The 16,884-nt window shown below is 50.0% G+C and overlaps 1 protein-coding gene across 1 annotated transcript; it reads right to left on the reverse strand.

Annotated features, from left to right (window-relative positions):
• Nucleotides 1-1,078: 1,078 nt before the first annotated feature.
• Nucleotides 1,079-2,594, reverse strand: LOC123184525 (acyl transferase 15-like). Its single transcript, XM_044596623.1, has one exon. It carries the CDS (start codon nucleotides 2,571-2,573, stop codon nucleotides 1,254-1,256), a length of 1,320 nt encoding a protein of 439 aa, XP_044452558.1. The 5' UTR covers nucleotides 2,574-2,594; the 3' UTR covers nucleotides 1,079-1,253.
• Between the last annotated feature and the right edge of the window lie 14,290 nt (nucleotides 2,595-16,884).

The following is a 16,884-nucleotide window of genomic DNA, read 5'->3' on the forward strand; positions in this document are numbered from 1 at the left end:
ACTCCTCTAGAGCATCTTTATAATCACCCAGTTACGTTGTGACGTTTGATAGCACACTAAGTGTTCCTCCGGTATTTGGGAGTTGCATAATCTTATAGTTATAGGAACATGTATAAGTTATGGAACATGTATAAGTTATGGAGAAAGCAATAACAATAAACTAAACGATCATAGTGTTAAGCTAATGGATGGGTCATGCCAATCAAATCATTTTCTAATGATGTGATCTCGTTTATCAAATGACAACTCATGTCTATGGTTAGGAAACTTAACCATCTTTGATTAACGAGCTAGTGAAGTAGAGGCATAGTAGTGACACTCTGTTTGTCTATGTTTTCACACATGTACTAAGTTCCTGATTAATATAATTCTAGCATGTAGGAAACTTAACCATCTTTGATTAACGAGCTAGTCAAGTAGAGGCATACTAGTGTCACTCTATTTGTCTATGTTTTCACACATGTACTAAGTTTCGTTAATACAATTCTAGTATGAATAATAACTTTATCATGATATAAGAAAATATAAACAACAACTTTATTATTGACTCTAGGGCATATTTCCTTCTGTGTGATTGGGAGGGGGGGGGGGGATGGGGGGTCTAGATCGTTAAATATGTGGTCACATTTTATCTTGATTATTCACAATGAAAACCGTATATGATGTAAGCATGAGTGGTATATTCTAATATACCTTTTTTGCGGGTGTATGTTCTAATATACCACTCATGAAAAGTGTTGGCTCCATCAACATACTCCCTCCGTTCGGAATTACTTGTCTCGGAAATGAATGTATCTAGATGTATTTTAGTTCTAGATACATTCATTTCCGAGACAAGTAATTCCGAACGGAGGGAGTATGAACTATCTATTGAAAAGCGATTTGATTGTTTGTATCCTCAATGTCTGGACTAGTTCTTGATACCAAGTGGTTGCAGAAACCGAAACCGGGTGTACTTGATATTGTTATGATATTATCTTTGTCTGAAAAAATTACATTGTTGCAACTTCTTTTCATAGTTGAATTGAATAAAACCCAACTTTGTACATCATTATACAATCTTTGGCATATCACTGAATCACTCAGAAGGTGCAGAAATACAGAGGTGCTCTGTTTGCATGAACACAAAAGGAAAGCATTCCTGCATGCAGAAATGCAGAGGTCGTCTAACCGAGGTCCATTTACAATCTACGGCGACGACGACGGACGGCGAGTTTCATGGAGCTTCCACTACGTACTCCAAGTTTACAACTTCAGATCTGCTGAAATGTGGTGAGCTCTGCTAGGAAAGCGTCGGCGTGCTCCGGCCTGACACAGAGCGACATGACGCTGACCCCGTCCTTGCCACCGTCCTTGCCCGGCGGGCACAACACGCAGCCCGGCACCACCGTCTCCGCCCCGTGCCACGTCACCCTCGCCGGCCTCCCGCCGCCGAAGTCCGTCGCCTCGAACCCCAGGTTCCTCCAGCACGACAGCACCAGCGTGCTGTACGGTAGCGCCATCGCCCCCTGCTCCGCTGCTGTGCCGCCGCTGGGGGCTAGCAGATCCGGGATCCCCTCCTTGGCGCGCCGGATCATCCTCGCCACGTCCGCCACGGCGCCGTTCGCCACCTCGCCGCGTGTCGAGGTCACCGACTGCATCACCACGCAGTTGCCGTAGTACCCGGGCCTGGCGCCCACGAGCCGGCGCACGTTGGCCGCGAACGACAGCGCCACGGGGGCCTCGTCCGACACGGAGACGACGGCCGCGCGGGTCCGGCACTGCCACAGCACCGCCGCGACGGCCTCGAACACCGTGCAGGGCTGCTTCCCCTTCCCGTCGTCGAGGCCCGCGGCGTCGAACTCGGCTCTGACGCGGCCGATCAGGCCGGCGGGGACGGTGACGTCGAGGAGCACGAAGTCCCTGTTGAACGTGCAGCTGAGTGTCTGCTTCTGCGCCGCGACCATCGACTGCGGGAGGCGCGGGAGCGAGCCGTCGTCGGCCCGGAGCGGCCGCACGGACGGCGCCGGCGACGCCCCGTGCGCGAGCTCGCCGACGGCCCCCAGGAACTGCGCAATGCCCTCTCCGTCGGTCAGCACGTGGTTCCACGTCGCGGCCACGGCGAACCCGCCACAGGCGAACTCGGTGACCTGCACCAGGAGCAGCGGGTCGCCGTGGCGGCAGAGCCCGGCCGGGTACCACGGGGCGAGGCCGCCGAGCATCGGCTCCGCGACGTCCGCCAGCGCGCAGCGCGCCGACGCGGCGATAAAGGGCACGCCGGCCGCGCCCTCGATGCGCAGGAGCTCGCCATCGTCGGCGGCGAGGCGGCCGGCAACGGGACGGTAGTGGGCCAGCGCCTCGGAGAGCGCCGTCCTGATGGTCTCCGCCGGCTGGGGGATCGGCCGGTCGAAGAGGAGCAGGACCGTGACCCTGAAAGGCACGACGGACCTGTCCAAGGAGGAGGTGAGATGGACGACGGCGTCGTCCCCGCCGGGTGGGCCGACGACAAGCACCGGCGACGACTTGGTCACCACGGCGGCGCTCATCGTTGGATAGCGTAGAGTAGAGATGGGCCGATGGAACTGAACTGCCATTGCCGGCCGGCGACGGGGCTGTATATAACCTGGTCCTTCCTTATTGCATGTGGCGCCAAAGTGCAGCGCTAGCTTGTGAGAAAGAGAATCCTAGTGCAATGTCAACTTGTAAAGATTCGCCTGCCTCTACACGTCTACAACAGCTACTACATGCTTACTAAACTTGTCAACTTGGGCGCACCTAACGAGGCTAACATGTTCCTGGTGGAACTGGTCCAAATTCCTCCATGTATACGATCAATTTTTAGTTCACGGGCTTCTTTGGATTGCTGGAATTTGAAAATGTATAAGTTAGGAAAATGTAGAATTCAGCTTCCACGTATGATGACTGGAGACAAATTCAGCGTCATTCATTTCTTTTTCACGAATACAACAGGGTGCATATCTTTTCATTGATAGGTAGGGAGAGTACAAGTATAGGAGAGGGGGGGGGGGGGGGGGTGTCTCACTAGGAGATGAGCCCCTTGACCGCTTGCCGTCGGCTGCCTCCTCAAACGACCTCTTAATGGTGCCCGTGACCGCTTATAAAAGCTCGGCGCCCTCCCCTCTCTCCCTTATCCAGTACCCTCTTTGGCGCCATTACACAATCCCCTCCCCCCCCCCCCCACCCCCCTCCCGCCACCTGATGAGTAAATAGGCAATTTCTCAATTAAATTAATCCACGAGTAAATCACTAGCACGACATTGACACAAATAAACACATACTGATATTCAGTCAAGCTAGCACATACTACGCTAATTGCAGAAAGACCTACGTATAACGCTAGCATGGCTAAAACAGAAAACAGTAGGAGCGGGATAAACGAGTTATACCCTCCAGTAGGCCATGCAGAGGCCGCGGCTTTGGTGGCGGCATCGGCGTCCTCGGCGGCCTTCTTGTCGGCTTCAGCTTTCTCGGCGGCGGCACGTTCGGCGTCGGTGGACATGATGATGATGAAGGCGACGCGGACGTAGAGGAAGTAGACGATCGGAAGCGAGCAGTCGCGTAATCGCTGCCCAAAAACCTATTCGCCCCTCACCCCGTACAGGAACCAGAAGGGCGTGGTTTCGGAGACCTGCTCTCCCGTCGACCGTGTACGCGGCGGACGGGATGGAGTCACCGGCGGCAGCAGCAGCAAGGGGACGACGGTGGGCGTGCGCGTGGAGCAAATGTGATCTATTCGTGGCGGCTGGGGTTAGGAGACACCGCACACTTATATAGACGCAGCCGCGTGGAGAGACGTGGGCTCGACCCACGTCCGAGTCCGTGACAGCCCATGATCTGACGTCTCAGATCGTGACCCAGCTGTCAGAGAACTCTCCGTTAGTGTTTGGCAAAAATAAGCGCGTAGGTGTGAGCTCGGCTCGGCTCAATCCCGCGGCGCGGCACGGCGCGTCGTGACGAGGCGTGGCGTGGCGTGGCGAGGCGGGCGACGGAGGAGGAGTGCGCGAGGGCCTCTTCTCTTCTCAAGCTCCAATAGCATGTAGAAGAGAAACCCTTATAAACCACTCCAACTCTCCTTCCACTAGCGGGGTGGGACTAAACTTCCCACTACACCTAGTGCCATATAACCCACATGGGCCCTTAGAGATTTTTCAGAGATTGCTATATGGGCCTGGAGCTCATCTCAAATTTCAGCAATCCCCCACCAGATCTCGAGGGCCCATTGTGTCCTCCGTTCCAATTGCTGTTTCGATATACCACTGTGTCAGTGAAGACCTGTTAAGGTTGAACTTCACCTAGAGTAGGTAGCTACACTCCTTCACAACTGAACAACGGACTATGCCTTGAATTGTCAGTTTGGCGTAAAGAAGTTTCACTACATGTCGAAGGCTGACCCCTCGGGTGGAGCATATAAGTCACACTCCTGGCCTATTCATGAGCTTACTAGAGATCACCCCAATCTCATAGACTGTGACCAGCAGTCGGGCTCACATAGGTGTGTTCCTCCAAAGATCGCTCTGTAGGATAGCATCTTGCTTACATAAGCTTTGGAACACATTAAGACAATAGTCATCCTACCATACAGTATCGAGAGTATTGCATCTCTAACGGAGTGGGTTAGTATAGTTACTCTCCTCAGTTCACCACTGGCTTGTTTTTCCAGATCCTAATTCACGGGATCTCCGATCACATAGGTTGGGTTACTACCATGGCAATTCATGTGGGTCTCATACCCATCTCCCTCGATGCATTATCTATCACAACACGTGATAGCCCTTTCGTAAAGGGATCTGCCAGATTCTTAGCCATATGGACATAGTCCAACGCTATCATTCCGAAGTTTCTTAATTTTCTGACAGCTTTCAATCTCATTCTTATGTGTTTGGTGGACTTCATGTTGTCCTTTGAACTCTTCACCTTGGTGATGACAGTCTGATTGTCACAGTTCATAAGGATAGCCGGAACCGGTTTATCAACCAATGGCAAGTCCATCAAAAGATCTCGAAGCCATCTCGCTTCAACACCAGATGTGTCTAATGTTGTTAATTCTGCTTCCATTGTCGATCTCATTAAGATCGTTTGCTTGCAAGACTTCCAGGAAACAGCGCCACCTCCAAGAGTAAACATATACCCAGTTGTGGCCTTCATCTCATCAGCATCAGAGATCCAATTCGCATCACTATACCCTTCAAGTATCGACGGGTATCCGGTATAGTGCAGTCCATAGTTCATAGTACCTTTCAGATAGCGCATAACTCTCTCAACAGCATGCCAATGTACATCACCCAGTTTGGAAACAAACCGGCTCAGTTTGCTCACAGCAAACGCGATGTCAGGCCTCGTTGTGCTTGCTAGGTACATCAGTGAACCAATGATTTGAGAGTATCTCAATTGATCTTTAGCCATGCGTTTGGACTTCCGAATCAACACGCTAGGATCATATGGTGTTTGAGATGGCGTGCAGTCCGAATATCCAAAACGACTCAACACCTTCTCAACATAGTGGGATTGCAGAAGTGTAATTCCACCCTCATTATCTCTCAATAGCTTGATGTTCAAGATAACATCAGCCACACCAAGGTCTTTCATCTCAAAGTTCTAAGATAGAAACGATTTGACCTCCTCAATGACTTTGAGGTTTGTTCCGGATATCAGTATGTCATCAACATACAAGCACAATATAACTCCTTCGCCCCCACCATGGCGATAGTATACACATTTGTCAGCCTCATTAACAACAAAACCAACAGATGTCAGAGTTGTATTAAACTTATCATGCCATTGCTTAGGTGCTTGTTTCAGGCCATATAAAGATTTTATCAACCTACACACCTTTCTTTCCTGACCATCTATCACAAAGCCATCAGGCTGTTGCATGTAGATCTCCTCCTTTAGCTCTCCATTTAGAAAAGCCGTCTTAACATCCACTTACACCCCAGTGGTTTGCAACCATAGGGACGATCAGTGATCTCCCATGTCCCGTTAGCCATGATGGAATCCATCTCGCTACGGACCGCATCCTTCCAGTAGTCAGCTTCTGGAGAGGCATACGCTTCTGAAATAGAAGTGGGAGTATCATCCACGAGGTACACAAAGAAATCATCACCAAAGGTCTTTGCAGTCCTTTGTCTCTTGCCCCTACCAAGGGTTTCCTCGTCATCCTCCTCAGGATTTTCATAATGTGTTTGTTCATAATATTCCATAGGAATGGCAGGTTCAGGAGTCTCCTCAGATTCCTGTTTAGAAGTGCTTTGCATATCTCTCATAGGAAAAATATCCTCGAAGAATGTAGCATCCTTAGACTCCATAATTGTACCGACCTTCTGGTCAAGTACCTCAGATATCACTACTAGAAATCTATAGCCAACACTGTTCTTAGCGTAACCCAAATTAATGCAGTCCACAGTCTTTGACCCAAGCTTACACTTTTTGGGGATCGGCACATTGACTTTCGCCAAACAGCCCCAAGTACGCAAGTACGAGAATGTTGTCCTTCTCTTTTCCCATTTCTCATAGGGAGTGATCTCATTATCCTTTGTCGGAACTTTATTCAGGACATGACATGCCGTCAATATAGCCTCCCCCCACCATGCCTTGGATAAACCCGATGTATCTAACATCGCGTTAACCAAATCAGTTAGAGTACGATTTTTTCCGCTCGGCAACCCCGTTTGGCTGGGGTGAATAGGGAGGCGTCCTCTCATGAATAATGCCATGTTCCGCACAGAAAGAATCAAACTCACTCAAGAAGTACTCTCCACCACGATCTGACCGGACTCGTTTAATTTTCTTTTCGAGTTGTTTCTCAACTTCTGCCTTATAGATTTTAAACTAGTGTAGAGCCTCATCTTTAGTGTTTACCAGATACACATAGCAATATCTAGTGGAGTCATCTATCAATGTCATGAAGTATTTCTTTCCACCTTTAGTCAACACACCATTCATCTCACAAAGATCAGAATGTATGAGTTCTAATGGTGCCAAGTGTCTCTCCTCCGCGGCCTTGTGAGGCTTGCGAGGTTGCTTAGCTTGCACACATGAAAGGCACTTAGAACCTTTGGCTAAGGTGAAACTCGGGGTTAAATCCAACTTGGCTAGCCGCGTCATAACACCGAAACTAATGTGACAAAGACGTGAATGCCAAACTTCAGATTCATTAACATTCAAATGAATATGGTTCACGACTTTATTACAAAAATCTGCGAGGGAAAGGCGGAACATCCCTCTGCTCTCATAACCTTTTCCAACAAAGAGTCCATATTCGTAACAACTAATTTATTAGACTCGAAAACCAACTTAAACCCTTCTCTACATAGAAGGGAGCCACTAACGAGGTTCTTCTTGATGGCGGGGACATGCTGCACGATCCTTCCTGAAGTAAACTTCAGATCGACCATGCCAACACCATGAACAGAAGCACTCGCGCCACTCCCCATCAATACGGACCCGTGACCTGTGACCTGGTAAGAAGTGAACAATGAAATGTCAGCACACACATGAACACCTACACCTGTGTCCACCCACCAATCGTTGGGTTGAAACACTGAAAAACAGTAAATAAATTACCGTACCCAGATGCACCATTCTCATTGTTGCCCACAATCATGTTGACAGACTTGGAGTCTTGTCCTGACTTCTTGTACTTGTTTGGGCACTTATTGGCCCAATGTTCAACCGAACCACAAGTAAAGCAGCCCTCATCCTTCTTGTTCTTCTTGAAGGTCTTCTTACCCTTCTTCTTAAAGTCGGTATTCTGTTGGACACCGTTCTTTCCCTTGGGCTTGTGGGAGTTATGGTTCCTCTGGTTCACCATGTTGGCGACAGAAATCCCTTCGGTCCCTTTTCCATGCGAGTCTTTTGCCCTTGAATTATGCTCAACACTCAGATGGCCAATGACATCCTCCACAAAGAATTCACGCCTTTGATGTTTCAGAGTGGTGGCAAAGTTCCTCCAGGAATTAGGGAGCTTAGCGATTATGCAGCCCGCGACAAACTTGACCGGTAACTCGCACTTAAGAAGTTCAAGCTCCTTAACAATGCATATTATCTCATGAGCCTGCTCCAATACAGGACGGTTTTCAACCATCTTGTAATCATGGAACTGCTCTATAATATACATCTCGCTCCCTGCATCGGCGGCCTTGAATTTAGATTCGAGCGCCTCCCACAAGTCCTTGGCGACATGCACATGTAAATATGCATCGACCAGTTTATCTCCGATCACGCTACACTAGTAGAAAACAGGGCTTTGGTCCAGGCCGGCTCAGCCCATTAGTCCCGGTTCAGTCCAAAACCGGGACCAATGTGGGCATTGGTCCCGGTTCGTGAGCCCAGGGGGCCGGCCGGGCCACGTGGGCTATTGGTCCCGGTTCATCTGGACCTTTTGGTCCCGGTTGGTGGGATGAACCGGGACCAATGGGCCTCACTCCTGGCCCACCACCATTGGTCCCGGTTGGTGGCTTGAACCGGGACCAAAGGCTCCCCTTTAGTCCCGGCTCATGCCACCAACCGGGACCAATGAGGTGCCTATATATACCTCTCGCTCGCGAGCAGAGCACCCTAGTGCTTTGTTTTTCTCTGGCCGAGGGGGAGAGGGCTTGGTGGTGCTCTAGCTCACCTCCTATGCACACAAGGTGTTCGATGGAATGCCCGAGCCACACTACTTAAGCTTTCTCCTCTCCAAGCTCGATCTCCAAGCTCCATTTTCCATAATATTTGTCTAGGTTTAGCGGTCCGTCACGCCCCGTCCCCGTCTTCACCGTCGTCGATCACCCGCGCCGAGCTCATCGCTGGCACCACCGTGGTGAGCCTCTTGTTTTATCTTCTTTCTGAAAGGAAAAATATTCTTACTTGCATGTTTACATAGATACTTGTATTATTTTCTTACTTTTATTATTGCATCTTATATAGTGCGATGGTTTTGGTATCCGCCCCAGTCGGCCCTCGTCCTGTCTATGATTCGGATGTGGTATATATATTATCTTTATAACTATTGGTTCATTTATTGTTTATGAAAATTATGCCGAACAACATGACATAGATATTATTTATGTAGGATGTATGTGAATCGGAAATGCCAACCGACCCTATTGTCGAGAGGTTAAATTTAGTTGAAGAAGAAAACAATTTGTTGAAGGAAAAATAAAAAAATTGAGGAGGAGAAGATGATATTGGAGTTGCATGTTGCGGATGTCGTCGATGATCACAAGATCAAGATGGATGCAATGCGCTTGAGGATTAGAAAGATTAGAAAATATGCCATTGATATCGAGGCTTGGTATCATTATGCTGTTGGATCAATTGTTACCTTGGTTGCGATTATGATCGCATTTGTTTTCGCATTGAAATGTTTTACATAGTTTCAATGTATGGTTTAATTAATTAGATGCTCTGGAGAGCTATATGTTGTTAGATGAGAACTATGTATGCACTTTGGTTTTAATGTGATGATGAACTTCTATTAATTTGGACACTTAATTATATATAATGCACGCAGATGAACCGGCAATGGATGTACGGTGACAGACACACCCGCGAGTACATTAAGGGCGTGCATGAGTTTCTCGAAGCGGCTGAGGCAAACAAGCAGAATGGTTTTATGTGTTGTCCATGCACTGAATGTGGGAATACGAGGTCTTACTCTAACCGGAAAATCCTTCACTCCCACCTGCTTTACAAGGGTTTCATGCCACACTATAATGTTTGGACGAGGCACGGAGAAATAGGGGTTATGATGGAAGACGGCGAAGAAGAAGAGTACGATGACAACTATGTGCCCCCTGAATACGGTGATGCTGCAACGGGGGGAGCTGGTGAAGATCAAGAGGAACCAGACGATGTGCCCAATGATGCTGCAACGGGTGAAGCTGCTGAAGATCAAGAGGAACCAGACGATGTGCACGATGATTGTGATCTCCGTCGGGTCATTGTCGATGCAAGGATGCAATGCGAAAGTGAAAAGGAGAAGCTGAAGTTCGATCGCATGTTAGAGGATCACAAAAAAGGGTTGTACCCCAATTGCGAAGATGGCAACACAAAGCTCGGTACCGTACTGCAATTGCTGCAGTGGAAGGCAGAGAATGCTGTGGCTGACAAAGGATTTGAGAAGCTACTGAAAATATTGAAGAAGAAGCTTCCAAAGGATAACGAATTGCCCGGCAGTACATACGCAGCAAAGAAGGTCGTATGCCCTCTAGGATTGGAGGTGGAGAAGATACATGCATGCCCTAATGACTGCATCCTCTACCGCGGTGCATACAAGGATCTGAACGCATGACCGGTATGCGGTGCATTGCGGTATAAGATCAGACGAGATGACCCTGGTGATGTTGACGGCGAGCCCCCCAGGAAGAGGGTTCCTGCGAAGGTGATGTGGTATGCTCCTATAATACCACGGTTGAAACGTCTGTTCAGAAACGAAGAGCATGCCAAGTTGATGCGATTGCACATTGAGAACCGAAAGAAAGATGGGAAGTTGAGAGCACCCGCTGATGGGTCGCAGTGGAGAAAAATCGAGAGAAAGTACTGGGATGAGTTTGCAAAGGACCCAAGGAATGTATGGTTTGCTTTAAGCGCAGATGGCATTAATCCTTTCGGGGAGCAGAGCAGCAATCACATCACCTGGCCCGTGACTCTATGTATGTATAACCTTCCTCCTTGGATGTGCATGAAGCAGAAGTTCATTATGATGCCAGTTCTCATCCAAGGCCCTAAGCAACCCGGCAACGAAATTGATGTGTACCTAAGGCCATTAGTTGAAGAACTTTTACAGTTGTGGAATGGAAATGTTGTACGTACGTGGGATGAGCACAAACATGAGGAATTTAACCTTAAGGCGTTGCTGTTCATGACCATCAACGATTGGCCCGCTCTCAGTAACCTTTCAGGACAGACAAACAAAGGATACCACGCATGCACACACTGTTTAGATGACACTGAAAGTATATACCTGGACAAATGCAGGAAGAATGTGTACCTGGGCCATCGTCAATTTCTTCCGACCAACCATCAATGTCGAAAGAAAGGCAAGCATTTCAAAGGCGAGGCAGATCACCGGAAGAAGCCCGCCATGCGCACCGGTGATCACGTGCTTGTCAATGATTTACACTACGTAATCTTTGGAAAGGGTCCCGGTGGACTAGCTATTCCGAATGATGCTGAGGGACACGCACCCATGTGGAAGAAGAAATCTAAATTTTGGGACCTACCCTACTGGAAAGACCTAGAGGTCCGCTCCTCAATCGACGTGATGCACGTGACGAAGAACCTTTGCGTGAACCTGCTAGGCTTCTTGGGCATGTATGGGAAGACAAAAGATACACCTGAGGCACGGGAGGACCTGCAACGTTTGCACAAAAAAGACGGCATTGCCTCCGAAGCAGTATAAAGGTCCTGCCAGCTATGCTCTTACGAAAGAAGAGAAAGACATCTTCTTTGAATGCCTGCTCAGTATGAAGGTCACGACTGGCTTCTCGTCGAATATAATGGGAATAATAAATATGCCAGAGAAAAAGTTTCAGAACCTAAAGTCTCATGACTGCCACGTGATTATGAGGGTGCTTGGATACAAGGGACTATTTTTAGTCTGACTAAAAATAGTCTTTTTTAGAGGCTAAAGTTCCAAGCACCCTTGACTAAAGAGAGGCTAGGACTAGTCTTGAGGCTAAAATCTTTTAGTCATGAGAAACCTACTAAAATATGTATTAGCTCTCTCTCTCCTCATTTAATTCCTCTCCTTAGTTCTGGATTGGAGGGTTTGGAGGGTAATAAATGCTCAATAACTAGATTTTAGTCTCTTTAGCATTTGGATCCAAGCATGGGTGAGACTAGCAAGTTTTAGTCCCACTACTTTTAGTCATGGGACTAAAACGTATCCAAGCATGCTCTATGATGCAACTGCTTCCGGTTGCATTGAGGGGGCTTCTACCGGAAAACGTCCGATTAGCCATTGTGAAGCTATGTGCATTCCTCAATGCAATCTCTCAAAAGGTGATCGATCCAGAAATTGTACCAAGGCTAAGGAGTGATGTGGCGCAATGTCTTGTCAGTTTCGAGCTGGTGTTCCCACCATCCTTCTTCAATATCATGACGCGCGTCCTAGTTCATCTAGTCGACGAGATTGTCATCCTGGGGCCCGTATTTCTACACAATATGTTCCCCTTTGAGAGGTTCATGGGAGTCCTAAAGAAATATGTCTGTAACCGCGCTAGGCCAGAAGGAAGCATCTCCATGGGCCATCAAATAGAGGATGTTATCGGGTTTTGTGTTGACTTCATTCCTGGCCTTAAGAAGATAGGTCTCCCTAAATCGCGGTATGAGGGGAGACTGACTGGAAAAGGCACTCTTGGAAGAGACTCAATAATATGCAGGGACGGATATTCTTGGTCTCAAGCACACTGTCGGTGTCAAAACCGGCGGATCTCAGGTAGGGGGTCCCGAACTGTGCGTCTGGGCCGGATGGTAACAGGAGGCAGGGAACACGATGTTTTACCCAGGTTCGGGCCCTCTCGATGGAGGTAAAACACTACGTCCTGCTTGGTTAATATTGATGATATGGGTAGTACAAGAGTAGATCTACCACGAGATCGAGGAGGCTAAACCCTAGAAGCTAGCCTATGGTATGATTGTTATCTATGGAGTTGATGAAGTTGTCCTACGGACTAGAACCCTCCGATTTATATAGACACCAGATAGGGTTAGGGTTACATAGAGTCGGTTACAATGGTAGGAGATCTTGAATATCCGTATCGCCAAGCTTGCCTTCCACGCCAAGGGAAGTCCCATCCGGACACGGGACGAAATCTTCAATCTTGTATCTTCATAGTCCAGGAGTCCGGTTGAAGGTATAGTCCGGCTACCCGAACACCCCCTAATCCAGGACTCACTCAGTAGCCCCTGAACCAGGCTTCAATGACGACGAGTCTGGTGCGCAAATTGTCTTCGGCATTGCAAGGCGGGTTCCTCCTCCAAGTCCTTCATAGAAGATTGTAAACACCAAGAGTAGTGTCCGGCTCTGCAAAATAAGCTTCCACATATTGCCATAGAGAGAATAAATATTAACACAAATCAAATCTGCTGACATATTCCGCAGTGCGCCATCACACTACGGCCAAGTCTTTTACGAATCGTTTTTACTTTTTCACCTCAACGTGTTTTGCGAGGCGGTTTCCTTGGCACGTCTTGTCAAAGCAGAGATCGTGTATCCCCCTTTTACGGGATTGTCATCAATACGGACGTGGGTAACCCAATCATGCATGTTAGCATATTTTCTCAATTAAAGGCGAGTCCCAAACGGTTACGGGGAGGCCTCCTGGTATTCAACCTCTTATAAAGAGACCAGGGCCTTATCCTTTTCTCCAATCCCAAAACAAGTTCGCCCGTCGCCTCGAGTTCCAACACCCTAGGTTCCAGATTCCGGGCGCCTCGGACCTTCGACAATGTCCGGTTCCGACCTTCAAGGCCGATGGATGCCCTCCTCCGTCATGGAGGAGGACGTGCTAAAGTTGAGAGAGGCTAAGTTCCTGACCGGCGAAATTTCACACAGGTTGCCTGCTCAAAGGCAGGCTATCCCCAGTCCCCAGCCCGGTGAGAGCATAGTGTTCATGTCTCACTTCCTTCGGGGGTTAGGCTTCCCGATAGATCCCTTTGTGAGGGGACTGCTGTTTTACTATGGGCTGGAATTCCACGACTTAGCTCCGGAGTCCATCCTCCATATCTCCTCGTTTATCATGGTGTGCGAAGCATTCCTCCGTGTTACTCCTCACTTCGGACTATGGCTCAAGACCTTCAAAGTGGAGCCGAAGATGATCGAGGGACGGCACGCAGAGTGCGGAGGCGCTGTTATAAGCAAAAATGCTGATGTTCCATGGCTCGAGGGCTCTTTTCAAGAGTAGCTAGGCTTGTGGCAATGAGAGTGTGGTTTTAGAGCATCTCCAACAGACGCCCTACAAAGCCGCGCGCAAAAAAACTTTTACAGCGCCAAAATAGCGTTTTAGCGCGCCGGATAACTGGACATCTCCAACAGACGCCCAAAAATATACTGCCCAGCTACCTCTCCAACAGACGCCCAAAATTAATCTCTCGCGCCCGTACCCAGCTCACCGCCCGTGGCATGCTCACCGGCATGGTCATGGCCACGCGCCGCCCCCGTGGCCTGCTCGCCGCCGTGGGCGTGCCCTGCAGCCGCCGTGGCCGTGGCCCGCAGCCGCCATGGTCGTGGGCGTGCTCCTCCCCAGGTAGCCCTGCCGTGGCCGTGGCCTGCTCGCCCTGCCGCCGCCGTGGCCGTGGCCGCGCCCGCGCCCCGCCGCCCGTGGCCGCGGCCTGCTCACCGCGCCCGCACCCCGCCCCGCCGCCCGTGGCCGCGCCCTCACCCCGCCGCCCGGGACCGCGGCCTGCTCGCCGCGCCCGCGCCCCGCCCCGCCGCCCGTGGCCGCGCCCCGCCCCGCCGCCCGTGGCCGCGCCCCGCCCTGCCGCCCGGGACCGATGTACAAACTGTTCTTTGGATCACAAGAGATGTGTCCGGATTTAACCGAGGACACAGGCCTAAGCCGCAATCACCCGGATACTCAAGTAAGCAACCTTGTGCCCAGACCTTCTATCCATATGATTGTCATAAACTTGCCCCTAAAAGAGCCGTCCTTTTAAACAGGAGTGGATAGCGAAGGCAAAGCTGATCAGGTGTCCGGCTCCCCTTCCCGAAACCAGGCCGGATCCCGTGCTGGTCAGGATGCTGGAGATAATGCCTTTGGAGGGAAGCAAGGGGGAGGATAAGGAAACTATGGCCTCCTCGAAGGAGGCTGCTCCGAAGGGAGGAATCGACAGTTCCTTTCCTAAGGGGAAGAAGAGAGCCGCCTCTGACGACCCGGAAACCATGGCCGCGAAGCGAGGGAGAAAATCCTCGTCAGAGGGTCCGACGCCGGGGAGTTCCACGGCCGGACTACACCCTCAAGGGGATCAGCCCTCCAGCGAGCCGTAAGTAGAGAAAGATTTTCCTTTTAAGGGATGAGGGAAATCCTTGATTTATGTCTCAGAAGATTAACCAAACTTTTACCTTGTAGTTCGGACCTCAGCCCTTCTCAGCAGAGCTCGTCTCCGGGGGATCTCCTTCCGGAGATGATGGAGAGCAGGACGCCTTCCCCTGCCATGCCGCCTAGCGAGGCAGGCGACCCTGAGGTGTCGTCGCAGAGGGTTTCTTTGAATCCGGCAGGGGCGGAAGATAGCTATGTGGCCCCCCGAGGTTCTCCGCGTCCGGCCTTCGAAAGCGGCCATGGGACAAGTCCGGCACTGTCTGGTGCTCGGTCGGAGGAGCTAAAGATTCTGCTGGGGCGAGCTTGTATCTCAGAGGAGCACCGTGCATTGATGGGCACGGTGATTGAAAGGATTTCATCCGCAGAGAGCGGATTGCATGAGGCCGGTCAAGAGTTTACTGACGGGTTTCGAGGTACATTAGATAATGTACACTTTTGCGCATGAATAAGATGCGCCCTGTGTAGATAGTAGCCCCTGAGAATCTGCGCTTCGTCAAGAAAGGACGGCACACGGAGGATCATAATCCCAGGTCTAAGATGTCGCCTTTGAATGTAGGGGGCAGGGTGTTCGGAATCGAGCCGAACTGACGATTTTGCCGAACTGAAGCGGCAACTGGACGTGGCAGATGCCGACATCACGCTTGTCAACAAGCGGCTTGAGGAGGCTCAAGGTATGCAATTCCCTGGGCGGCATGAGGTAAGAACAATTTGATGCATGTGTCTTACAATGTGTGTGCTTGACGCAGATGGTGCGGCCGCCGTGGAGAGTCTTAGGGCAGAACTTGCCCGAGCTAAAGAACAAGCCAGAGAAAGTGATGCGGCCGCCAAGAAATCCCTTGAAGAGCTGAGAGCCGAACAGGCTGCTCATTGCCGGAGCAAGGAAGAGATGGCCGAAATGGCCGAAAAGTTAAAAAGTGCTACAGACCGTTGCAGACTTCTTGAAAAAGAAGATCAGACGAAACAGATGGACTTAGAGAAGGCCGTTGCCAATGCTAAGGACGTGTGCTCTGCGATGAGAGCTGCCAGGGAGGAGCTGCGTCAGGCCGAACAGATTGCGGCTGGAAAGCCCTTTATGCTGCGAAGGAAATTTTGCGATCCAAAGTTTGCTCCGTTGGACCGGATGTGGAGTGTGGAGGATACCTATCTGGATTTGGCAGCGAGTGCTGCTGATGCGACCGAACACTTTCGAGATCAGAAAGATCGCGAAGTGGAAAAGCTTTTCTGGTCGTAGTTTCACAATCCAGAGCGTCAACTGGCAGTGGACGGTCGTTTGGCTCAATGGGCCGAACTGAATAGGTTGTCCGGACTCGCCATGAAGTACGTCATGGGTCATCTGTGGCCGGGGAGATCGGAGCCGAAGAGTTATTTCAGCTTGGTGCAGCAATTCCTTGACGCGGTGCCGCGTATAAATGCAATGAAAAGGTCAGCATGCATAGAGGGTGCAAGGATGGCTCTTGCCCATGTTAAGACATACTGGGCAGAGATGGAGACCACCGTTGTTGCATCCCGAGATTCGGACAAAAGCCGAGTATCCTCCGAGCACTATTTTCAAGAAGTCCTTGAAGGCGCTCGTGTAATAGAGACGCAGTGCTCGAAAGATGCTATGTTATGATAGCATATGTAATTATAAAGTAATATTTTGATAAACTGTAGTGGCCTTTTTATACGTGTGCCTTCAAGTATTGGGAACACCTCCTGTGCGGCCGTTTTAATATATGTATAAAATCTGAAAGATGGCAGTCGTTGGCTTCAGCCCCCATGCACATAGTGCGGGGGTGCTCGCAGAAGACGCATTTTCACACTTAACCCAACGTCTTGGTCCTACAAAGGAGGTGATAGCACAGCGGGCCAGGCAACTGGA

Source organism: Triticum aestivum, chromosome 2A, assembly GCF_018294505.1.
Source record: "Triticum aestivum cultivar Chinese Spring chromosome 2A, IWGSC CS RefSeq v2.1, whole genome shotgun sequence".
Classification (NCBI taxonomy): Eukaryota; Viridiplantae; Streptophyta; class Magnoliopsida; order Poales; family Poaceae; genus Triticum; species Triticum aestivum.

Excerpts from the sequence above, each read along its gene's own strand:
- LOC123184525 (XM_044596623.1), bottom strand. The coding sequence starts at position 2,573 with ATGGCAGTTCAGTTCCATCGGCCCATCTCTACTCTACGCTATCCAACG.